General features: G+C 40.5%; 1 protein-coding gene across 1 annotated transcript in view; it reads right to left on the bottom strand.

The window, feature by feature from the left end:
* EIF2AK3 (eukaryotic translation initiation factor 2 alpha kinase 3) overlaps positions 1-25,152 on the bottom strand; it is a 45,541-nt gene that overhangs the window by 4,702 nt on the left and 15,687 nt on the right. Inside the window, exons 3-15 of the mRNA XM_087737403.1 lie at positions 17,650-17,844; positions 15,745-15,875; positions 13,468-13,702; positions 13,043-13,205; positions 11,577-11,714; positions 10,935-11,057; positions 10,111-10,331; positions 9,639-9,751; positions 8,465-8,587; positions 7,046-7,195; positions 5,255-6,023; positions 659-826; positions 7-108 (exon numbers count right to left, since the gene is read on the bottom strand). Of these exons, the coding sequence (XP_087593529.1) occupies positions 7-108; positions 659-826; positions 5,255-6,023; positions 7,046-7,195; positions 8,465-8,587; positions 9,639-9,751; positions 10,111-10,331; positions 10,935-11,057; positions 11,577-11,714; positions 13,043-13,205; positions 13,468-13,702; positions 15,745-15,875; positions 17,650-17,844 (2,631 nt within the window). The remainder of the gene's footprint in view (positions 1-6; positions 109-658; positions 827-5,254; positions 6,024-7,045; positions 7,196-8,464; positions 8,588-9,638; positions 9,752-10,110; positions 10,332-10,934; positions 11,058-11,576; positions 11,715-13,042; positions 13,206-13,467; positions 13,703-15,744; positions 15,876-17,649; positions 17,845-25,152) is intronic.

Raw genomic sequence — 25,152 nt, 5'->3', positions numbered from 1 at the left:
ACATACCCTGACCCTCTCCATCTGTGTGCTGAAAGGGTAAAGCAGCTCAAAGAGAATCAGTCCCAAAGAAAAGATATCCACTTTGTGCGAATAGGTGTTCCCACAGATCTGAAAATTCAAAATTAGGGTTAGGTCAATCAAGCTACTCACTATATGTAATTACGTACAACGTAAACAACCCCCTTTCAAGTCAACATATGGAAGTGATTAGCCCTGTGCAGAGCTGAAAACTACAGGACAGGCACACTGGCAAATTTCATCAAATGAGCACGGGTGAGCAAGGTCCTGATCATCAGCTCCTCGTTGCAGACCCAGTTGTAATGTAAAATGTTTCAACTTACTTAAACCTCATGAACAATAGTGTGTCCTTGCTCAATTCACTTGAATATTACACAGTTACCTTTCTACTACATTAAAAGCAAGACAAATGAAGGCATCTAAGTACGAATCATTAGCCCTTTTTTTGCTATAGTAAATACATATATTAAATTACCAATTTTGGAATTCAATTTAGCTTAAAACTCTACTTTCATGAGAAAGAATTTAAGTAACTTGATTGCAACAATTTACTAGAAAGAGTGCCTGATCTTTGAGCTCCCGGGAATTCAGGTGTCTTCCAGGCATTGCCAGATATAACTTTAGAGAAGAGAGCACAAACCTGTTCTGGGCTCATGTAGAGTTTGGTCCCTACTTGTCCTGTGTGCCTGGCATAAGCTGGCATTGGGGTAAGTACCGATTCCTCCTCCTCATCTTGGTCCATAGCAGTTACCAGTCCAAAATCCCCAACCTTTACTATGTCATCCATTGTGAAAAATATATTGGAAGGCTAAGAAAACAAACAGGTAAAAAGAAAAAAAATATGTAAGTAATAAACAAGTCTCTGTGTTTCAGTAGAAAAAAGTGTTTCAACACTTTTTTTGAATTCAGATAAGCCATGCTATCAAGGCTAAAAACGCTCATTAAACATCACGTTAGCAGAACCAGCTAGGAATCTTCAGGAAAAAGGAATTACTCCTGCATTAAATAGTCTCCCTTCCTGAAACTGCTCATTTCTTGTCTTCCAGTAGAGGTTTACTAACACTACCTAGGTCTGCTGAGCAACATGCACAAAAGTCAACAGCTGTGGGGAACAGCACAGATAAGTTATCCAACTCTCCATCACATGGCAAATTCACACCAGATGCTGGAGTTCTGACTTTTGGTCTTTTTTATTCTAATCTGAGTGCTAAACTCGTTTGCTGTATTATTAACCAGCACGTAGCACGTCATCTTAGTGTTAAATTGTAGATACACTGGAAGCCTGGGAACAAGGTCTGCTTTTCAGATGGTACTGCAGAGTTTAGCAGTGGGAATAGCTGTTTACATAACAGAATTAAAAGTTTATTTTTGATAGAAGCTTAAGAACTTTGCAATATACAGGAGCAGCAACAGTGACGATCTGACTTTAGCTTGTTTGCCAGGTACCACTATCCGTGGCTTAACCTATGGATAAAGGAGACTGGAACTGAGATGCCCCCTTGCTAATGGTACATATCTCAGATGGTTTCTCAAGAGACTTGTGTTGTGGCTGATACAGCAGCACATGACAAATGAATTTTTACTTCTTTGAAACATGACTGCCTCAATTACAAATAAAGACAGACACACAGTTTTGGGGGAAGAACAGACTGATCCTTCAAGGGGGAAGAAGCACTAGGATTATGTATGGGGAAAGGGCCAAGGCACAGTAAAGAGTGGTGGTGCTGGGCAAGCTCCTCTCATCACTCCTGGACCTTCAAGGCTGGGAGAACATGGTCCATGCTTCGTTGACATAAACCCTGGAACAGGAGGAGGCAGACAGATACAGAGCAATATTTTTCCACAAGATTGAAAGACTACAAAGCTGACCTATTTCAAAGTCCAGGCAACTTCCTCAGTTAAAGACAAACCCACTCTGTGCAAGAGAGAAACAAGACAGAAAAAAGGCTGCTTGTTTTTTTTTTTTTAAGCAACGGACAGCTCTGAGATAAGCACTACAGACATAGTTAGATACAACTTGTTAGTTCCACAGTGCCCACATCCTGCCTCTGAAACTGCCTTCTGAGCCAGGTCTTATCTCCTGCTATATTTTCCTGTAATGAATGTCATGCCCTTCAGAGTCACAGCTCATTTAGTGCACAAAAGCTACTATCTGCAAACCCACAGCGTCTCCAGGCTCTCTGAAGGATTTATACAGCACCCACCCTCTGACTGCACACCCACGTTGTCAAAAATCTTTACATTAGAATTTTAATGCTCAAGGCACAAACATCTCCATTACGGATTTGTATCCCGTTGCCTTCATCTGCGTTGCCCTCCTCCTCCAACCAACACACAAGAAGTCAACAAGATCTGTCTTGCTTCACAGAGCAAAACTCTTCTTAACAGGAGGTTTTACTTCTTGTACTTTTCTGGCTGAAAACAGATTGTCTCTCAACAGGCTAGCATACAGTTTCTATAAATTAAGGAGAATGGACTCTCTGCTATCACAAACTGCCAGCAAAAATAAGCCACCAAGACCGCATTTGGAAGAGGAAGTCTAAGGCAGATGCACACAATTTTGATTTTAAATCAGAAGAGTACAACCACCCTCTAGTTCAGTTATCTTGCCAACTACACAAAGAAATTTCTTTCCAGATTCTTCAATCAGAATAAGAATTCCCATTTTTTCACAGATACGAATAAGGTACTCGGACATCTAGAAGACTACTGTTTAATTCAATTAATGCTGCAAAATGTATCTAAGATTGTTCTTGCAGTTCTGTGAAACTCAATTTCTTTTGAGCTGTCAAGCATGACCGACGGCTTATCCTGGGAATAACAGTAAATTCACTTGACAGACAGACTTCTGTTACCGTACTTAATTTTCTACAAAAGAATTTGAACTGTGACCTATTCAACTGCCTACGTAAATTCCTGCCATCTTGTCATTACGGTATCTCTGATTAGTAGGAGCCTAATTAATGCATCTCAATGTGCACTGTTAATTTAAATATTTAAAAGATCTTCTTGAATCTTTTAATATGCACGCATACAAATTTATTTTCACATAGGTCAATGGGTTTTTGTCAGTGCCAGTGGGAGCAAGAACTGGCCCCTGCTATCAGCCAGCTCTGCCTCTAGCACAGACAAAACAGCTTTGCAGGTTATTTACTTATTTGTGCTGGCACGAACTTAGGGTTACATGACCAATCTCTTGGACAAATTACAGAATTAGGCGAGATCTGTTCCAAGAAGCTTCTGAAAACTAGAGAAAAAAAATTAAATATACTGGCTGTTGTTTTCATCAAATTAACACGTAACAGACAAATAAACTTCCAGATCCAAGAATAACCTCTATACGCATATGGGAAGCTTTCTGCAGCAGGAAGTTGCTCACTCAGGGAGAGCCTTTCCAAGTCGTTTATACCAAGCAAACAAAATAAAATCTCTTATTCAAATTGCTGCCAACACTGAACTTTTAAGATGTTTCAACAAAACGATACACAATCGCTGATTAAGACTAATACAGCTTTAAGTGAAGACCTGCATAAGCTTTACTGAAGCGTGACCTCAGTAAAGACTGCAGAGAGTTACAGCTGACAGTATTGTTAAAACAGGTTATTAATTAACAAGTCGAGCAACATATTCGTATAGGGATTTAATTATTTTTCTGGTCAGTTTCTCAAGCACTAAAGATTTTTCAGATAACTGGTTCAAGGTAATTGCTTAATGCCGATGGGGAAAAAAAATACTTGGATGGCTTCATAAGTTTTTCTAACTTTGACATATCCTTTCAGTGTTACTGAATTTGAATCCCCTTTTACCGCCACATCTCAGGTGGCATTTTTATTTTGTTTCTACTGATACCAAATGATTACCATCTGAGAAGCTACAACAACGGTTATAATCATTTCAGTATTTACTCCACTGAGGTAGGTATCAATGCCTCCTCAAATAAGCAAAGAGAAACAGGAACTGCCTCTCCGCTGTCTGGCGAAAGCAATCCATTTCTCAGAGCTTACAACAATAAGACTAACTTCAGATGGGGTCTTTAAGTAAATTCTGGTATTTGGTAACATACTGACACTTCCAGTGCTAAAAGTTCCAGCAAGGTTAGGCAATAACATAGGATCAGAAGCAAAATGAAAGAAAAGGTACAAAAGTTAACTCCTGACTTCAGTTACATTAAATGCCAGAGGTAAAAACCACCCTTCCCAGTCTTAACTGGCTGGATGTTATCAGACATTAAAAAGATTACGAATCCTTCAGAAAGCTGCATTACGGTAGTCAGCATTGACTCAGAACTCGACTCCAGGACAGCTTACATTTCAATCCTAGAACGGCAATACTTAATTTTTACTTTCTCTAGCCAGGAGTAACACTGCTGCTCTTAGGCAGTATTGCTATAGAAAGAAAAAGGAAAATACCAGAATTCGCATCATAGAATCATTTAGGTTGGAAAAGACGTTTAAGATCACTGAGTCCAACCGTGAGCCTAACACTGCCAATTTTCTGTTTCACTTGAAATGGTAGAACAAGATCCAAAATAGCTTTCTTTGCCACATGGCTCAGCAACGAACAACCCTGTATGAAGAACCTGAATTAAATATGCCATAAAACAAATGCAGCTGATCTGTGCCAGGTACAAGAATTCTTGCTGTAAGAAAGACTTTAATTGCAATAATGAATGATTAATGTTTATTTCCTGGAGCACTGTACCTATTGTACAGATGTTAACTCAGCTTTTGTAACACCCATGCTGAGGTCACTGATAAGAGTCAACTATTTTAGCAGGATTTGTCTCCAATGTCATGTTACTCCCACATACAAAAAAATTTTACCTGTATCCACACACTCATGATCTGTCAGTTTAAAGCAGGGCTTGACACTGAGCTAAAGAGCCTGGCACTGCTGTATTAAAAGCAGTTGAATTTGGAATTGCTGATGTTCAAGTTTGTAATGCAGTGGAGGGACAGGTACCCTGTGATGCCATTTGAGTCAGTCCATGTGTTTCAGGGATTTCACAGCACCAGAGGCTTTTTGTAAGATACTTCAGGCACAGACAATTCAAGTTATGACAGCTTCAAAGATAATCTCACAGTACTAAACCAGAAAATGTTTGCCTATAGGACACAGCCAGTGAGACAACCAGTTACAACCAGAATCTGGAAAGTTCAGGCATTCAGTGATGATCATGCCAATAAATAAATAAAAAGAAGTAACACATTTCCTACGGTAACCTATGAATACAAACCTTGAGATCCCTGTGCATTAATCCTTTGCTATGCAGAAAGTCAACCGCTTCAGCTATCTGCAGAAATATCTGCAGACACTCTGTCCTTTCCCTCTCCTCTATCACGCATCTTCTGCTCATCCAGTCTTTAAGGTTCTCTTTCCGGCAGAGCTGCATCTGGATGTAAAGATACACCTTCGGAGAGGTGGGCTTGACTTTTTCTGTAATATTTTTAGAAAGGTCCAGGCTTAAACTTGTTGGCCTTGGAGGAGAAACAGAGAGGGGACTTCCTGAAGCAGATTTCTTGTTATCGGATTCCTTTGTACTTTTTGCCTTATCCTCAGAAAGAGTTTCATTTTGTGAAACATCAATTTTATCTTCCTTACTAGAAGCATTTCCACAACCAGAATCCTCAAACACGATAGAAGAGGAGGTCCCTTCCCTCAGGTGTACAACAGGAACAGCTGAAGAACGCATTTCCAAGGAGTGACCCAGCTCGTTATTGTTGATAGTACTGTCTTCTACATCACAGCCTGTAAGGACACTGTCCTGAAGGTTCAATAGTGGATCGTCTGACTGGTGTAAGTCCCTGTTGTCCGTGGCAGAAAATTCCAGAGGAGAAAACTGGCTTCCGGATGAATCGGACTGACCACAGGGTATTCCTACAGACCTTACCCTCTCCGATGAAGGGGCAATAACTTCAATGTGCTCCTTTGTAGAAAATGGCTCTGTTCTGATCTTAAATGATGGGACGTCCATCGGACTGGGAGAACTGAGGGGCCAATCAGTGCTAGAAAAACAAAATCAAGAGATCAATACCACAGAACTTCATTCCACTAGAAATGCATTTTCAGAAGCCCAGGTTTTAACAACGGCTACCTCTGAGAACCATGTCATACCATAACGTTAAATAACCACCCAAGTGTGGGAATCACTAATAAGCAGGATTTAGCATCTGTTTTTCTTAGCGAGGATAATGTTTTCTCATTGAGACAAGAGTGTGGATAAAAGAAAATTTAGCAAGCTCTACTGCCTGGATTCCCAATGTGCAATCAGACTCATCTTCAGCTTGAAAAAATTCAGTCCTTTAGAACATGCACTGCAATGACTATTTAAAGTGCCTTGGAAGAATTACAGCTGTGAAATGTTAAATTGGTGCCTGAAATATAAAGGTCGCTGTATTCTAAAAATTGTTAGGCATGTTAAAATATTATTATGAGACCACTAAATAGCCTTGTATTAGGTCTCATTCATGAAATGCTAACGTACACCCACTTTTTCCTTTCTCTTAACATCATCTAACTCCTTTATCTAAGTTCTCCATTTTTAACCTACTTCTATCAAGCTTTACAAATCGCCACTCTGATTATCCCTCACAGATTTATGCTGAAATAAATTCATCCAACCGTTGGAGTACTGAATCAGATCCATCTAAACCAAAACAATAAAGAGGAGGAAAGCAGTGGAAAGGAACAAAGAGGACAGAGATGCCAAAGTTTAAAATCGAATCCCAGTAGCAATGCTCCAACCTTCCAACCACCCGAAGATTCAATTACAGAAGTTAAATTAATAACTACAAGATGTTTCCTAAGCTGAAAGAAGGACCATAACACAGCAGAAGACTCAAAAATCGAGAGATGCTACACACAAGTGTGATATGTTTGTACCTTGTTCAGTTGAAAAGTTGATAGGCTAAGTTAATAACCATCTCTTTCCTATGTAGTCCCTCCACCTTCCTGGATCATCTACCAGTTCTCCAGTTCTGTTGATGTACAACGTCAAATTCAATTGTTAAAAAACCCCACGAGTTACCTTTCATCTTTCAACCACTGTTCATCCATCTTTTCCTGCCATCTCTCAGGTGGAGCTTCCAGCCACGCGTTGAAATACCGAACAATACCTGGATGCTCAAGTTTAGCTAATGCCTTGACTTCCCGCATCACCTTTTCACGAGCCAGCTCCCTAGCATTTGGGGTGAGAAGAAAAACAGAGACACGGTCACATAAAGCAATGACATGGCACAGAAATTTCTGCAAAGGAATTTAATCAAAGATAACCCAGTATAAACCAGGCCAGTAGTATTGCTCTTCACACCAAAAACCAGCTATGTCTTAAATCCCCCAGAGTAACTCCTTTAGGTTAGAAGTGTGGAGAAGCAGTATGTGCTCGTAACAGCTAAGTATATAGTCATCCTTTTTCAAATAATTACGGGCAGCAAAACAGAGAAGAAAAGGTTCATCTTGCTCTCAACTGTTTACAAGGATAGAAAAAAGACCACTAAACAGCAATATTCTACAGGGATGTAGAAGACACTGACACAAAAGAAAACAAACAGTAATACCGTAGTATTTCTTTTTTAATTGCCCTAACATAAGGAGACTGCATAAAGACTATCTCTGTTTTATGGACAGGAAAGCAGGTAGCCTGCTATCTTATTGAAGTAAATAATCTCTCTCCATAAGACTGTAACTGGATCAAATGGAATCAGATGGTTTTATTTAATGGGTTTGAATATGCTTGGAAAAGAAGAATTCAGGCTATCTTGAATTTCTGAACAAAACCTTTAATCTTAAATAGTCACGCTTATTTAACACAGTAAAAAAATAGTAAAATTCTAGATTTCATAGCTTTACCCCCTCCCTCTACTGGCCTGCCTGTTGCTGTTCTAACTTGAGATTTCCAGAAGCAGTGTCTCCCATCTCCCACTAAAAGGAAGTGCTGCAAGCTCTGTGTAGGGTAATTCAGCAGCATGGCTTGACCACCTATGACTGAAAGAAAAGGTAGGGGTTGTGGGACCAGAAAATGAAACAAATGGACAAATGGAATCAGAAAAGCTGGTGAGGGAGAGAGAAAAGAAAGAGAAGGTGGAGTAGGAAAGGTAAGGAGAGGAAGGAGAGAAGCAAATTAACAGTGCTACAAATAACTGGTCCTGTTATTAAAGGCTCTATTCATCAAGGAAATCAAAGGAGTTCCCATGGAGCCGCAGCATCCTCACAAGGGTCCTGCTATGCAAGTATTTTAGCCAAGCAGGTCACCCTTCTGCTGTGATGACATATGCCAAATTCTTGATGCCAAAACTAAGTCAGCCCCCCCATTTAAAAGTATGTCATTCATCCTAATGTAGTATCTGGGAAACCAGTTCAGGAACAGATGGTTCAGTGTAGGACGGGATCCCACCATTCATTCATTCATTCATTACCTCTTCTATATCTCAACAAACTCATTCATTACCTGTTAGGTAAACGGATCCTTTTGATAGCATAGTTGCAGTCATCCACTTTATTTTTGGCTTCAAAAACTACTCCAAAACCTCCACGACCCAGACACTGAATTGGTTCAAAATCTGTCAGATATCTAGGAGAAGGGTGTGAGGAAGGGACAGAAGAATGGAAGAAGGATAGAAGAAAAAAATGCATTAGTATAGATAGAAAAATAAAGTCATTTATGACTAAGAGTGAAATATTTCTGTACAGGCAAAACATGCTGAATGACTTGACGCATTTCTTGTCTTTTTTCCCTGCTCACTCACTGAGGCAATCAGATGGTTACCTATGGACAGTTGCTGATTATGCATTTATTCAGTGTCTATCACAACCCAGCAAGATCCATTATGCATGCACATGACAAACTGAAGAAGCTTTTCAGAATATCAGGTCACATACTCAAGGTCTATGATCCAGTAAGCACGCAGCCTAAGTTTCTATACCCAACCTAGGTGGTGACAGCACAGTATTTTCTAAATCATGATTTCCCTTTAACCCCACCCCAAATAATTATTTCTGTAACCAGTCCTTCAAAGCATCCCTTCCAAAACATCACTGTTCTTAAATCTCAATACCCTTCTTATTATTCCTCATTTTAAAGACTCCAGTTCTTATTTTCAGTGAGTCACAAATGTGCAGGAAATGATCACATTTTCTCCAGAGTATCATGACACACTCTTATACATCCTTCTGTCTTAACCAACTCCTTCATAACAGCAACAAAGGTTTGTTCCAAGTACAGTCTGCTTGTTCTGCAGAGTATATGAAACATCATCTGTTTCCATCTGCAATTGCCTTTCTCTGCTCTAATCCATAAACATAGAAACAGAGGGAGTAAACACTGATTAAGACCTTCAAGAATCAATCTTCCATTTCACATATCAGCAGGAAATAGGAGAGCAACATTCCTGATCACAGGTATCCTGTAGGCTCTCCAGGACTGCTTAGACTAATCGTAACTGCAACCTCCCATCAGTCATGGGGTGACAGGGTTCTTTGTGTCAGCTGCTGATTATCCTGCAAGGTCACAGGACTAGGACTAGGGTAGGTAAGAACAAGTGAACACCTGCCCTTTCCTCCAGGTAGCATTAGCTGTCACACGGACTAAAAACCCTGTACGTGGTGCGTTGAGCTGAGCTCACCTTGACACGTATCCAGAGTTCTTGACGTCACTCCAGCTGGTGTCTTTAACATCTCCACAAGTGGGCTCATATTTACTATCAGTCTGACACTGTGTTTCAGATTCCTTCCGCAGCTAACATGGGTTACCAAAACAAGAACAAAACACAAACAAACAAAAAAATTCACCTCCTTAAGTACTTGAGATCAGTCTGTACCCCTAGATATGGCATTAAATAATTTCAGTGTCAGTATCTCCAAAGACATCAGATATGCTTGAAGCAGTCTAATCTCCTTGCTGAAGCAGTTAAGCAAATTGTACACGGCAGCTGACAGCCTTCACAGATAGATTAAGCAATAAATTTAGGCTTTTGATTTTGTTATCTCATTAGTTATTAACTTTATTAATATTACTCATTGCAGACTCAAAACCAAAAGAAAAGGCTAGATAGAATAATACCCTCTGTATTCAGGATTCAGAAAAAAAATACTTACTCTGCTGTAAGGATGGGGATGGAAAAGTTTGCGTACAATAAAAGTTGTGGCCACAATGCAAAATATAATGGTGCCAACGATTTCTTTCCACCAGTGAAGGAGAAGAACGGGATCTTTTTTGCGAATGTTCTTGTAATTCGTGTCATCAAAAAATCTAACAGTGATCTGGGTGCTACGTTTATTTCTCTCTCTCTTGTAGTAGGGTAAGTAATAACCATTATCTGTGTATAAAAGACACAAAGAGGGCACAGATTTACTTGTAGGTAACTAGAAAACAATTTTGTCATCTCATTAATAGGTTTCCTCAATAGACAGAGGGTATTTTTGTTTGCGTGTCCCATGATTTTAAAGGGCACATAAGCAAATTCAGTTAATCAAGGTTGTGGACTCCATGGCAACTAGGTCTCCAATCAAACTTTACCACCTCCGAAGGCCTGACCACTGATAACTTTAAAGCAGAGTATCTTCCATATGGAAAACTTTATACTGCAAGGCTGAGTCTCTAGCACTGTGAGTAAATTCTGAAAAAAATAATTCACAAGCTTTTCCCACCGGGACCAACTATCAGTGGCAACGACAGCACACACAATACCTCTGCAGTAGCAATTCCTGGCACGCTGAAGTGCTCTGTGTGGCACTAATTGTACATACAGCACAGTTTGGAAATCCTAGTTTGGGCAATAATTTCCTGGTTCATTAAATGTTAAAAAAACAAAACAAAACATATTTAAGATCAAACAAATGGTAAGTTATTGAATCTCATAGATAATAAGTGGGTAAACCTGGCCATTTGAAACTTTTCAAAATTTGGGACTTCCACCTACCATACGGATACTGCAGAACTGACAGTGCTCCGTTACTGTACTCTTCATGAGAATACTTGTCATTGCTGAGACACTTATCAAACTCATCAGACCCCACCAACACCGGAGTCCTGGAAGGAGAATCTAAGCACAGAGAAGACAATTTGCTGAGCTAAATTGTTATAAAAATCCTATTCTTGTATGAATTTCATGAGAACTCCAATTGCACAATCTTAGAAATCCTATGTCTGTTGGACCAGACCATAAGAACCAAAATTAATGCAAGGAACATTAAGAAGGGTATTTTAAGGTAACTATTAGTTAACATCTCTCCCCCCATGCCAAAATACTAGTTTTGGACAAGTCAAATTCACTCATATTCACATCACTGCAAAAAAACTTTTTCCTCCTTTTATAGAAAAACTTGATTTAGAAGACCAACACTTCAGTATTAAAAAAGCCCCTGTAAAATCCGTAGTAAAAGAAAGCAGACATTAAACATTTAATTAGGAAAAAAATAAACAATTAATAAAGCAAAAAGATAGTTCCTGAACTGGTTTGCAGCTGGAGACATTAGACTAGTTTGATACATATTGGAAATCAGAAAGATGTCCTGTCTTTTCAGAGCTAGGACAGTAAATGAAACTCTGAATTGTTACTTACGGATTAAAGGTTTCCATTTGATTTTGGGAAGAGGAATAATTGCATTATCATTCCTGGATTCCAGAGCCTTTGGGTTAGTGGGGAATTTCTCAGAAATTCTGACTGATGACTGAAGATACAGCTGGCCCCTGTACATACCTAAGTAATAAACCATAGAGCATATTAGTCTTAAAATTTAGTTCTCTTCACCCCCAGCATAAAATTGCCCTTTTAAAATAAGTGGTTAACAACATTTTTGAAAGTGTTTCTTTATATTCTGAGAATCTGAGATACTGACTCTCATTACTAGGCTGGATGAATTCAAGTAATATGTTCCCTTTGTTCTAGAAAAGCAAGAGATCAGGACATCTCATTTTCACTGGTGGAGAGCAGAGGCTGCAGAAAAATACCAGCGATTTTTAAGAGCTATAAAGCAGCTTGGGCTTTGCATAGGTAAGGCTTCTTTCAAACTTCTTTCCTACCCTTGTTAATGCTGGTACAGATTACTCCTCAACAGCCATTACCAGGAAGGCTGGAACAATCTGGCTTCTTCCTAGTGTTATTCTTTACCTGTGTAACCACTAACAGGAAAGCTACAAGGTGTAAAGACTTCTAGAAAAAGGCTAAGGCAAACAAAAGTCTTAGAAAACCAAAGCACGTCCCCCTCTCAGAGACAGACAGCTGAGAGGAAGAAGGACCTGGGACCGCTCTATTTCAAATTGTCACAAACCACATCAAATGAATTCTGACAGCTGGATGAAAACTTAGTCACATAAAATCTTAACTGAAATTTCTTCATTGTAAGTTACTGTAATCAGCGTAGAGGAAAAAATGAATGTGACAAATTAGCGGGCTGGAGGGAGATATTGCTTATTCTTACTAAGCACTAAGACTGCCTTGCTAGTTATAAACCTATCTTTAAAAGTTTCAAGACTTTCAATCATCTCTGATGTACTGAAACTACAAAGCAGTGAACATTTCAGAATCAAAATGGAAAATTTTATGGTTTTGAAATGTTTTGGTTTTGAAAAAGGAAACTACAACAACAACAACAACAACAAAAATCAATCTTTTAACTATCACTGTTTAGGCTAAACAGTCATAGATATTAATTCTGCCATAGCCAAAGGTATACTGCACCTTCTGTAATTGTCAGAATTTCTAAGACGGGTACACGGAACTCTGACTTTGAATGACAACAGCAAAGATGACCAGCGCAGGCTAGGAAGAGACAAGAACACATCTCTACCTTTTGAAAGTCTTTAAATCAAGTCAAGGTGCCTTTCTGGGAGATATGTTAGTGAAGCCTCAATTTTGGGGCTTTATAAAGCAATGTGGGTTAAATTTAACAGCCTTTATTATGCAGAATATCAGACTGGACATATCACAGCTCCTGTTAACTGCAATCTACCAGTACAGAAAGATCTGCTTTACTACAAAGAAAAGAATAACGTTTACTACAGAAAATGCTGCAGTCAGTGTCTCACCCAAATAGACACTGGATTCTGTGGCCCCTCTAGCAGCTTCCACAAGATCTTCTTCATCTTCCAGTACTTCATTGTTTGCAGTGTAACTTGTGTCATCAAACAGACTAATTGGAATTACTTTGCCATCCTTAACCAGCCATGCGGAAGCAATTGGAGTGCAAAACTGAAGAAGAGAGAGTTAACTGGAAAATTAATGTTTTATTAACTAAATATTATATAAGAATAATGCTAAACAATGTGCTTAAATTCCTTTAGCTTTTGTAACACATGTAGCAGCTCAAAGTCAGAACTTCAGTTAAAAAAATTACAAGCAGATGTGTGCTTCTTTACAAAGACAGCACCTGAAACCCAAGATGAAAGACATCATCAATGATGCTGCAAAACTTCTACTTTTCTTACATTTCATATTCTGTCTTTTCCCTTACCTGGTATTCCCATTCCAGATGTCCTCCTCGTTTGTTAAAAGCCATCACCTTCCAGTCAGCTACCGAGACCTTTATTACTGTATCTTTCATCATAGCTTCCTGCTCATCCACATCTGAAATAATTTTTGTTTCTTCTTTGTTCATATTTGATTTAAAATTGCTCTCAATATATCCCGCTCTAGTTTCAATATCTGGGACATAGCGCAGCTCGAAGTGACCAACACTGAAATTCCACCTTAAAGAAAGAGAAAAACTTTGTAGAAACAACTTATATATTTCAAGGAAGTTCCAAATCCTCCACCCAGAAGATTCTTAGACTGAATTACCTATATTTGGCCCATATTTTCACAGTAAACGCTCAGCTTGTCAGCTGAACACAACTGCACCAGGAGGGGGAGTGCTAATCCAGAATACAAACCAAACAAGCTGAGAAATCTTGTCCAACATGATGGGTGAGTTAAGAAAACAGCTGATGAATTAGGGCCAACGGCATTGAAGGTTTAGTATATGGAGAGGGCAATTAAAATCATCAAATAGTACAGCTGGGTCTGTTTAGTAGGAAAATGTTATGTAGCTGATGAAAGCAACAAGTATAAAGCATTTAGGAAGCAGCATTCCACACAAGATATATTTCTCTTCATTAATAAAGCAGATTTAATTTGAAACATAACGTTTTTCAAGCTGAGGGAGGGACAATGCTTTTCTTTTTGTTTTAATCCCACACACAACCTAACACAGGATCTCTTTGACAGGCACTTCATAAAACCAGGATCACTCATGTCCCATAGGTTAACACCGAAAAAATGCAACTGTGTAAGGAACAGAGAGTTGTCTCGCATAGCCAAAAGCTCTTTAATTTGTGTAAACTGACAAATTAGGGCAGAAATTGAAAAATTATTTTCAGAAAGTGAAAGAATATTTTTTTTTTCTCCATGATATAGCCCAATGCTGTAGAGAAGACACAGATGGGAAAGGATGGCAAGTTTGCGTCTTGAACAGAAAGAAGGGGGAAAATATTTCTTGAACAGTATGTTTGGGTACCCAAAGCTTCTTAGGACCCATCTGGCAACCACCAGGAGCCTGAACTGTCTCCTTAAAGAATTTATGCCCTTATGGTAAAAGTTTGGCATATTTTATATATTCAGCTGATTTATTAAAAGTTTTTCTTTCTCTGGATTAAAACCCCAGATCTATCCTGTAAACTCCACAGCAGCCATACTGGGTCACCAGGAGAGCACCTCTGTTTCTGACTACAAAGACAGGAGGATTCTGGTGCATAAGACGTCACGCTATGTTTTTGAAAAAGATGTATGAAGGAAAAGGCGTGGTTTTATGACATACCTCTCCCTGCCAATATCTGTCTCCAAGAACCACGGAACCCAAGATTTCTCTTTTCAGGCATCTGATCTGCTAATCTACTGGAGTTCTAATTAGGTTATCTCTGATAGACTACAGATGCACAACCTGTCAAATCCTGCTGCAAACAGAAGAGGGAGCAGGCGTACAGGCAATGACTGGTTCTCCACTAAATTGCTGGGCAGTTACTGTATGGCAACCAGCCTTTTAAACCTGTATTTTATGCAGTGTTTTTTTTAGAAGAATACATGTCAATATTCTTATAGAAATCTTGATGTATTAAAATTTCAACGTGACAGCATTAGGAAAGTCACAGACTGAACCAGTTTCTACAGCTTGTAAAGAACAGACCACCTCGTTGTGAAATGAACAAAGTAGATTTAAGAATGGGACTTTTAAAAAGTAAGACTGAAGACATTTTAAAATATCAACTTAAAATGAAAGCTGAAGACATCAAGTTTAAAAAAAAAAACAGTGACAGTTACCATGAGTAGATAAAGAACTTAAAAGTTAATCAGTAGGTCATAAGAAGACTTTTAAACTGTCTCCTTTTGCACAAAAATCAACAGTTGGAACAAACATTAGTGACATTTGCCTTGTGCAGTAGAGCAGTGAAACTCTTTTGAGGTATGCAAGGACAAGAAAAGTGATTTCCATTTGATTTAGAGGGAATAAATATGTGCACATATATCTTCTGTCTACTCATCTGTAAAATTGAAGTTCAAGACGTTTTTCAAAAGCACTGAAGAGCAAAGGGGTTAGATCCTAGCCAACAGTCTGGTGCATTCCTTTCGTTAACACTCTAAACTCCCTTGTGCAATTCCTAGTCTAATGAGAGTAAAAAGAAGGTCAAATCCTTAAAGCATTAGGTATTAAGAACTTATCTCTATCAAATTGTTTTTGAACAATTCTTACACTTACTTTTCATTGCCACTGCGCGGTCCAACAGCACGGACTGTTTTCTGGGTTCGGTGCAATAGGAGCGTCTCTTCCTGCTCTGTTTCATCGTCATCCCACCGGCGACAGCCCATAGCTGAGCAGATGTACTTCACCTAAGGGACAGGGCAAGCGACTCGCATGTGCTTTGAAGTTCTGAAGAACTTCAAGACAAACAAATGCAATCAACAGCAATATTCAAAGCTAACAATCCTTACAACACATTTTTGGTTCGCAGGCGATCTGGGGCTCCTTGATTTTAGAGGATTGAATTTAGGGATGTTGAAAAGCATGGTTTAAGAGATAAGGGCTTTTCAGAACTAGAAGTTCAAAAGATTCTTGTAAGTCTACAGTTTGGGCTATTTTGACTATCTTTTCACTATATTTTGCACGTATTTCTACTTCTAACAGAAAGAAATCTCAGCTCTCTCTTATCCCACTATTTCTATGGGCACCGAAAGAACATTCCTACAAGACCCACAGCATAATTCTGCTTTCGTGCCGTATTTGTCTCAGCATAAGTCTATTAGCTTCAAATGAAGTGCTATAGATTTATATAAAATAGTGCAGAGCCTTTCCCCGTCTCCTTGTCAGCTATTAATGGGGAAAGCAGTCCTTATTCAACTCTCACAGGCACACACAGTTTGCAACAGTCCCAATCTCAAACAGAATTTGGATTATACAGGCAACTGTCTTTTGAAAAGCGAGTTGAACACACTTCCAGCAAGTCTGAATCGTACTGCCAAAGACAACAGACTGCCCAAAGTCTCAACGGGGAAGAGTCAGGCGCTGTTTCCTCTATGTGGCACCTTTGCTGCTGTGAGCATAAGCCAGGAACCAAAGCAGAAACCGAAATTTCCACTTCCTGAACACTGGGGGAGGAGCAGCCTGTTGGTGTACACTGCCCTCTGCTATCAATGAGGAAATCAAAATGACTTCATGAACTCTTGTTTTGGATCTATGCTCTTTATCACTACATCTGACATTGAGGGGGAGGGGGACGTCAATTCTAGGACTCCGAATAATGCAATTAATTCCTGTGCTTTTTCTAGCCTTTTTTTCTTCTGTGTTTTTTCAAAATATACAACTTTTAACCAATGGATTTCAGAAGAAAAATACTTTGTGAACCAGTCAGATAGCAAGCAGTTTTCAACTTAACTTTTGCATATGACTTTAAAATGTAAGGAGAACTTCTTCTAAGAGATAGTAAACCTGCTGACAACAACTACAAGTGTTAAACTTTTGCATATGTTGAATGTTTTTCTTGTTTTCAACCAGCTATCCCTCATTAGTTGTGAAAAGTCTGAAATCAGTGGTGGAAGAAGTGTGTCACCTAAAGCCTTCTTTGATATGCAGTAAGCTGAACAGCAAAGTCTACTTCAAGCAGAATGATATGATGAAGCTGAACGCCTCTCCCAGCTCGGTAGAAAGGGGTCATCCCTCTTTTTAGCCCCCCTTACTCACCTCTGGTCAAAAAATCCCTGTCCCTTCCCTTGTGCTGGCTCTGGCACTCCCCAACCCCTTGCTGAGCTGGCTACAGCTAACCCAGAACAAAACTAATCCAATAAAAAGTGAACAGTTTTCTGTCGGGTTAGCAAGCTGAATCAGCTTAGCAAAGGGCGAGACAAGCGGTAAAGCCAGCACAGGGGATACAGCAGGAGCTCGCAGGCAGGAGGAGATCCAGTGAGGGGCTCAGCCATACCATCTAACTGTACCAGCTGTTAGCCTTCCTCCAGCCCGCTGCATTTGTTGCCCAAGAGGCTCAGACTCTGCTCTTTTGTGCCGCACACTTGTATGCTTCAGATGTACTACAGTTTAATCTCAAGAGCAACCTATTTGCAAGACAGTGCTCAAAATGCACATACACAAGGCAACTTTCCAGGCTCTTACCTTCCCTGAGTATGAGCTCAGCCCATAGGTCGTCAAAGACTTTCCCCCAACTAGGACAACGTCCTCGCCAAATTTGTAGGATGACTCCAGAAGAGATTCAACTGTGAAAGGAACTGCTTCCATGCTCTCTCGATCCCGATCCCACTGGAAAAGGTCCCCATCCAAGGAAGGGATTATCATCTTATTTCCAAATACCTAAAATAATTGAATTGAAGGTTAGCTACCCTTTAACCACAATTTTATCAAAACACACAGATCACAAATGGAAACAGAAACGCTGTATAAGCAAGTACAGTGCATTATACTCCAGTATCCTATTTTATGGTTTTGTATCCCAGAGTCTTATTTTTCAAAGTTATACTGAAGACAGAAGACTTTCAGGCATTCAAATCAAATCCGTATTTCACTATTGTTAGTTAAAAAACGGTTCAGTGTGTGGCACTTCTTCCACTTTAAGCGAAACATTTTAAAGCTCAATGAGTTGATAGATTAGCATTCATCCAAACTGTAGAAAATAGGGTACAGGGAGAAGCATTCCTGAAGAGACAGTCGCTGGTTAAAGTGCAAGTCTCGCAGATTATTTGTGATAGTTTCAAGACAGTGGCATTGTAGGTAAAGTTCAGCTTCACTGCTGGTTTTTTTCCAGAGCTAGTTTACTGCTAAACACAGAATCAATCATTCTCTCTAGATCAGAAGACTGAACTTGGTTTTAAAAGAAAAGCTGAGGCTGTATGTGAACTCTTTTACAATCAACGACTACTCCAGAATATCTATCCTCCTGTAAAGCAGAGCGCGCAATTATCACTGAGGTCAGAGCTCACATTTCACGGTTGCCTTTCCAGACAGTTAAATCTAACTTCTCCTCCCCAGAATTTCTTGTGTTTAAGTATACTGTTCCTTTAAAACTTGCCCGTTTTTTTTTTCTTAAACATAGAAGTAAAAAAAAAAAACAAAACCAAAAAACAATCCTACACCACTACACCAGGATATGGTGTTTCATCCATTACACTGAGATTTTCAAGGAGATCCTAGTTCGGAAGGATGAGTCATTGTCAATGAGTACTAAGGGACTTATTAAGAAACTCATTATCAGCACGATACACCATAACTAATACTGTGGAGCCACAGTGGCTGTGCCCATCAAGAACAGTGAGAAACTGTAATCCACATAATCTTAGCTTTTGAGGATACGGATTAACATGGAAGATTTTAATGCTTTTTCAGAACCTCTGTTCATTTGGGCAGTATCCTACAACATAATTACATTAAATTCAGATACTTTACACATTAGGATTTAAAGACTACTTCTGGTACATGTATATTAGTCACTCCAAACAAAATATTCCTGCTCAGACTCCGAGGCACAGATGTGTATTACGAAGCCATACAAAAGATCCAGAAGGTTTCTGGTTATTATTTCTGGAACCACTGTGAGGATCTGAAACCACATCTTCTGCAGATTCAAATTCTCTCTAACATGAGACTTTCTATTCCTCTAACTGGGTCACAGACGAGCAAACAGCATTAAGCAAAGTTGGGATTCACCTAAACAGGGAGGGAAAGACAGATCTTGTAAACGCACGCATGGCATGACTAACGCCTCTTCTTAGACTGTTTGACACATCTCATTCAAAGACAAAATTTAGGTGAGTTACCCAACAATACTGGTGACTGTATTTAAGATCCCTAAAGGATCCAACACCGATGCTTTCTGGCTTTGAAAAGCCTCATGATGACTGACAATTAAAATAAAAACTCCTCTCAGGAGCACAATGTGTAATTGAAGAGATGATAAAAATAAACCCCTGACAGTAGCTGCAAAGTTCTTTGCAAAGCAAAACGAGGTATGTTCTTTCCCTCCTAGATATTTACCTTGTGGCAAAAAAGGCCAAACATCCTGGAAGAGACATTGCATGAGATCTGTGATGCACAAGAAATGTTGCATTATGGCCTACCATTGGGGAGGAAAAATACACGCGTGGCTCTATACATACGCTTACAGAAATAAACCAATGTAAATGCAAAAATTTGTGCAGGGAGGGGTTATTTGCAGAAATCACCTGATCAGTGGAAAAATAAAGCAAACAAAGTTTACATAAACATTCATATTCAAGAGCAGCCTTGCGATCTTGAGAAACAAAGGCATGGAAATTTTGGAAAATACCTTTTTAAAAACAAAAGATGCCAGTGCCAAATTTGCAGGTGTAACCATGTTGGAGTATGTTGTTAAAACATTCAACACAGAATAGTAATATCAGAAAATGTTTTTGTAATATATTCTTTCAGAAATACGTAATAATTTTGATGACAACTTTTAGCCTGTACAGCTGTTACTTTGCAGTAATAAATCCTCTGCAAGGTTTCTTCCTGCACATGGTCCAGATACCTGCAAGCAGTGCGGAGGCCCATGCTCACCTCCAGCAATATGAGATATTCCATATATAAATAAGAATGAACAGCAATAGTTCTTTTTATAAGCAGCTTTCCAAATATACAAAAGCCAAACCAGCTCCTGTACCCCTGTTTCAGCACACAGAGCCCAAGCCCAGCAAACCCAGCCATCAACTGACTTCAAGTCAGATCCTGTAGAAATTCTACTGGCCATCAGTCAGCTAATTTCATAGAGCGTGGTCAAACCAGAGGTGTGCCAGTGGCAGACAGGCAGCCACTTCCACGTTCAGACTTTCAGATATGCTTGCTGGAAGCCACAACCGCAATGGCTTTGCAACGCGGCATGCTCCAAAGGCTGCGGACCATCCCATCGGCTTGTGAAGAGAGGAGGCAGTGGTGCAAACCGCCCAGGAACCGCTGCTGAGCAGAGGAGACTCTCGGGGGGTAACTCTGCAAGCTCTGGGGACAGCGTGACACGCGTCACCTTAAGCGTTTCCCTTGTCCTGAAGCTCCTGCTCCAGGGCCCAAGTAGGAAATTTTCCACTTAGCAAACAACAGGCAAAATGTTGGCCATTTCTGGGAACCACACACCCAAATTCCCAACACGCATGAAGCTCACTCAGGAACACACGCTTGTACGCTCCCAAACTATGGGTCAAATCAGGTCACGGCTTATACGTCTGCAAAAACTCCCCAGCAGCAGGACACTGCCTGCTCATCTGTTAAAACCTCGGTCCCCATAAGCTGCGGAGGACGAACGAGACCATTTCGGTCAGCTCTGCTGATCACCTGCCCGCGCTCCCAACCTTGAGGGCGCCGACGGGAGCAGCATGTCCTGCGTGACATTGGGAAAGAAAGGCTGAGAAAAGACACAACTGCTGTCGGTGAACACATCAGGAAGGGAGCACAGGCAGCAGAAAGAGCTATTGCACTGAAGGACAATGCCAGAGTACGAGCAGGTGGGGTTAAACTGACCGTACGTGCAAGCTAGACATTTTGGTTACTGACCATCAGAAACGTGGCATTTCACAACAGAAATAGAACAGAGAAGAAAAAAAAAATCACCTTCTTTTAAGATAAATCTATCTATAAATGGGATTACATGACATGGTGCTGACAAGCGACTGCACCTGGTTACCACAAAGGTCCACTTTTACTAAAATAGCTTTATTTGAAGAACGGGGCAGGTATGCAAATGTGCGCATTTGCAGGTGCGCACGTAACAAAAGGCACTTGTGGGCACTTGTGCTGACATCTTTTAAATGTGCAGTTTAGCCAGAGGCTTTAGAAGGACATTAATAACAACAACTCCTACCCGAGTTATGCAGCTCATTCTCTAGTACATCAGAAGCAGCAAAGGGACTTTCCTTGAAAGTACTAGCAACTAGCATCGGCATGCAGCTCAGGTAAAGGAATGACATCACCCTGTATCTCAAAAGCATTACCTCATCTCCTAATCCAAGGAGTGAGTCACCCAGGCAGTCAGCTGCAAATCTCTTGGCACAGAAAATGTAGGTTACCACGATGCACTTACACATTCCTCTGATCTGTCAATGTAAATAGCTATTTGTTCAGCTTCACTGGTCAGCAATATGGCACATAATTGTTAAGTGGCTTGTCTTTCAGAAGTAACACTTAAAAAACCCCCCCACATTAACTATCGAGCCCTAAATGAGACGCTGCTCTTTTGCTCATTAAGAGTTTGAAGCTGAAGTTCTCCATTGGCTCGGCGCGGGGTGCCGCAGCCCTATCAGCGGCGCTGGCTGCTCAATCTCCAGGCCGACGGGTGAGGTAATGCAGTTTCTAAAAAGCCTTCACAAAAAAGCAAAAAGGCATAACGATCCGAAATGGCATACGCTACCAGGGAATTTGCTGTCTAGACTCTTTACTGGAAAGGAGGGCACAGCACGCGAGGTTCCACAGCAGGTTGATTGGTGCAGGAAGAAAGCTGCTGATTTATAGCAGTAGAGAGGCAAAAAAAAAAAAAAAAAAAGAAAGAAAAAAAATCATGTAAACAGAGATCAAAACAAGCCGAAGTACTAAAGCTTCCATGAGCTGTTTAACAGTTAAGTGTGACATTCATTTCCCATGCCTAACACTCTATCATAGGAAGCAAAAATCAAGCCTGCTCACATGCAGACACATCTGAGACAAGGCTGGTGCCAAAACAGTCAATATTATCGTTTTCAGATGGGCTGAACTTTCCAATAACTCCAAAGAAACAACTAAACACAGGTAAAATATTTTCCTTAGAATAGGAAGTGCTTAATGTTTTTCTAACACTTCAGCTTGTGGTTTTCAAACCTTACTCTTACCATAAACTGCGACAGCTTTGTTCCACTTAATTAAGGCTAACCTATATGATCTTGAACGATAAGGGTACCAATTTTTTTTCCTCTATGATTATCTCTGCAATAGGATCCCTGTAACAAACAGGATCAAAGCCAGCTTCAGGTATGTTTTTAAGAAAACTACTTCTCAGTGAGAACTGTCTTTTAAGCCCCTTTAAAATAGGCAACATATTAAAAGCCACGTATGGCAGCTTCACTCTAAAGGGTAGAAACAAGAGTCCGCACAAACAAATCTGGGAAAGAGAAAGCGATCATTGTATGTTTCACACTTTTTTTTTAAAAATTCATAGGCATACAGTAATACAGGTATCCCTCCCATAAATGTTCATAGATTTTTCAGGTGAGATATATATACACACACACACACACGGCAAGGTCTTGAGATGTCCCCAGTTCAGGTTGGTCTGGAACTGCTTTATTGCCTGCTCTTTTTTTGGTGTGCGTGCAGGGAGGTACCTGCACAGATGCACTGGTTTATCACTTCCTTCCAACGTACGAGGTTATTTCTCCTCTTCAGCTTGGACTTCAGGATGTTGATTCATCTGTTTTCCCTTCAGCTACCTGCAGAAATCCTGAAGCACAGGGTACTACAAGGATGACAGCGTACTATTACTAACGGGCAAACCCTAATCAAACAGGGGTACGCTGGGATGAAGGGGCCAGCTAGAGTCTAAGGAGGTATTTTTCATCAAACTTTCTGCAAGGCCCACAACATCACCGCTTCCTTAAGGAGAGAACAAAGACCCAGGCACTAGTACAATCTTTCGAAAAACAAAGGCTCTCAAGTTAAGCTATTCCACTGCCTAAAGCACTGGTAAAAGAGCAAAGTATTCCTGAGAGCATACAGAGCTGTTTCACCAGCCAAGGAAGAAGAAAATTGACTGCAAAGGGGAGTCCATGATTTACATCAGCAAAATGACCTTCTGAGACGCGTTGAAGGGCAATGAGGAAGCTGAAGCAGGAAATAAACAGACAGGTGGTTGTTTTGTCTAGAAAAAAACACTTTCCTCCTTGTGAATGCCATTACTTCTGATCTCAGCACTGCACTTGTGTACAAAGTGCACACCAGTTCCTGGCTACCGCCTGCTTCTGTTAACCAGCGTACGTGCCGAGACCATCTTCAAGACCAGGACCGTGAGAAAGGCTGCACTTGGACATCTGATGAATCAGTATTTCATGGAGCAATTTATGGAGGCAGGATTACGTGGCCTTTCTCCTCTGAAGAGGTAAGAGCCAGCCTGTGCCAGAGTGGCACATCAGAGAAGCCATGGAAATCGGTTTCATCTCAGCTGGGGTGTGACACACCGAATGGGCACACCAGCTCGGCACAGCCACCGCGAGTGTAGATGTTTCTCAAACCTCAGGATGATTTTTACCATCAGGCTATACGGCTCACCCAGAAACAGGAGGTCACGGGATTTGTCAAGCAACCAAACCCGGTCCCCTGCTCCTGCCCACATTAAGATCCATATGACAGAAGTTTTATCTATTATGGTCTGTCCTCTCCCTCCACCACTGCCCATACTCCATGAGCTGGTAGTTTCTATTTCATTTTTCATCAGTTAGATAAGACCGGGCCAAGTCATAAACATAACTTTCATGGCCCTGTATTTTGTGTATGATGAGCACATGAAGTGATACTGTAATCCTGTCCCTAGATGAATACTAGAGAACTCATTTGAAAACTCCTTTTTTCTCTCTCCTCAAAGCAACACCTGCAAGGTGCTTCCAACAACTTTATTAAATGACTATACTTGGTATCTCTGGCATGATTCCACAGTTCAGATCTTAAAATCTGATCAGGTGTAAGCTATCAGGGTCCCAACAAAACTGTCTTTTACACAAACAGTGCAAAAAAGCAACAGATGACAGCAGCTCAGTAGTTTGAGAATTATACTCTCCTTTCCAGCAGCAGGGGCACAGTATCTTGTTCATCTTGAGTTTGCCATTAAAAGAATTAGTCCTACTCTGCCCTCTGCCCTCCCTTGAGCAGGCATGCAGGGAAATGGAGGGACCGCGGCGCGTTAACTAGACCACTCCAGCTTCAAAAGAGATCAGGTCTCCAATACTGTTTGCTGTGCAATCAAACAGACCCTTCTTCTGAAGGCTAGCAAACTAAAATACCACCGTTACTTTAATCATAGTCAAACAAGACTTGGGGTTTTGACTACAGAGATGCCAGCCTGCTCTGCTGCCATGGTAACAGACTTTTAAAAACTGTTCTCCTTAATAATAAAAAAAACTCACGGTGCTTTCAGAAAGACTTTATTTTGACACTATTCCATCCCCCCCTCTTTAACATGGCAAGTTTTATTAATAAGAAAAGACTGCAACAGTCTTCTGGAACTTAAGAGTAGTCCTTTCTGAGATGCTGCTACTGAGCCCATCACTGAGCTCCTTAAAACTAAGAGCACATAAGGGAGAAGGTTAGTGAAGAGAACGAAAAAGACTCAGAACCTTGCCTCTACAGGAACAGGCCCTATACAGAAGCTCATTAGCTGCCATGTCAAAATCGGTACTGTTCCAGCATTGGGACATTTTAAGATGATGTTTCAACTCCACCACCACCTCCACCCCGCCGCCAACGCTCTCTTGCAGACTACCTGGGCTCCTATAGCACCACCTGGGAGCTAAGCAAGATGCTTCTCGTCAGAGATGGGGAGAACAGGCAATGGCAGAAGCCCATGTCACTTCGGGGGTCCAGGATTTAGCTGATCTCTGCCAGACCTTGTGTGTTTCTTCCTCTGGCCCTGCCTGGACA

Source organism: Nipponia nippon, unplaced genomic scaffold (assembly GCF_047370975.1).
Source record: "Nipponia nippon isolate SJK-2023a ecotype South Korea unplaced genomic scaffold, ASM4737097v1 scaffold_6, whole genome shotgun sequence".
Classification (NCBI taxonomy): domain Eukaryota; kingdom Metazoa; phylum Chordata; class Aves; order Pelecaniformes; family Threskiornithidae; genus Nipponia; species Nipponia nippon.
Note: the sequence above shows the minus strand (reverse complement) of the source record. Positions and strands in the feature narration are given on the sequence as shown.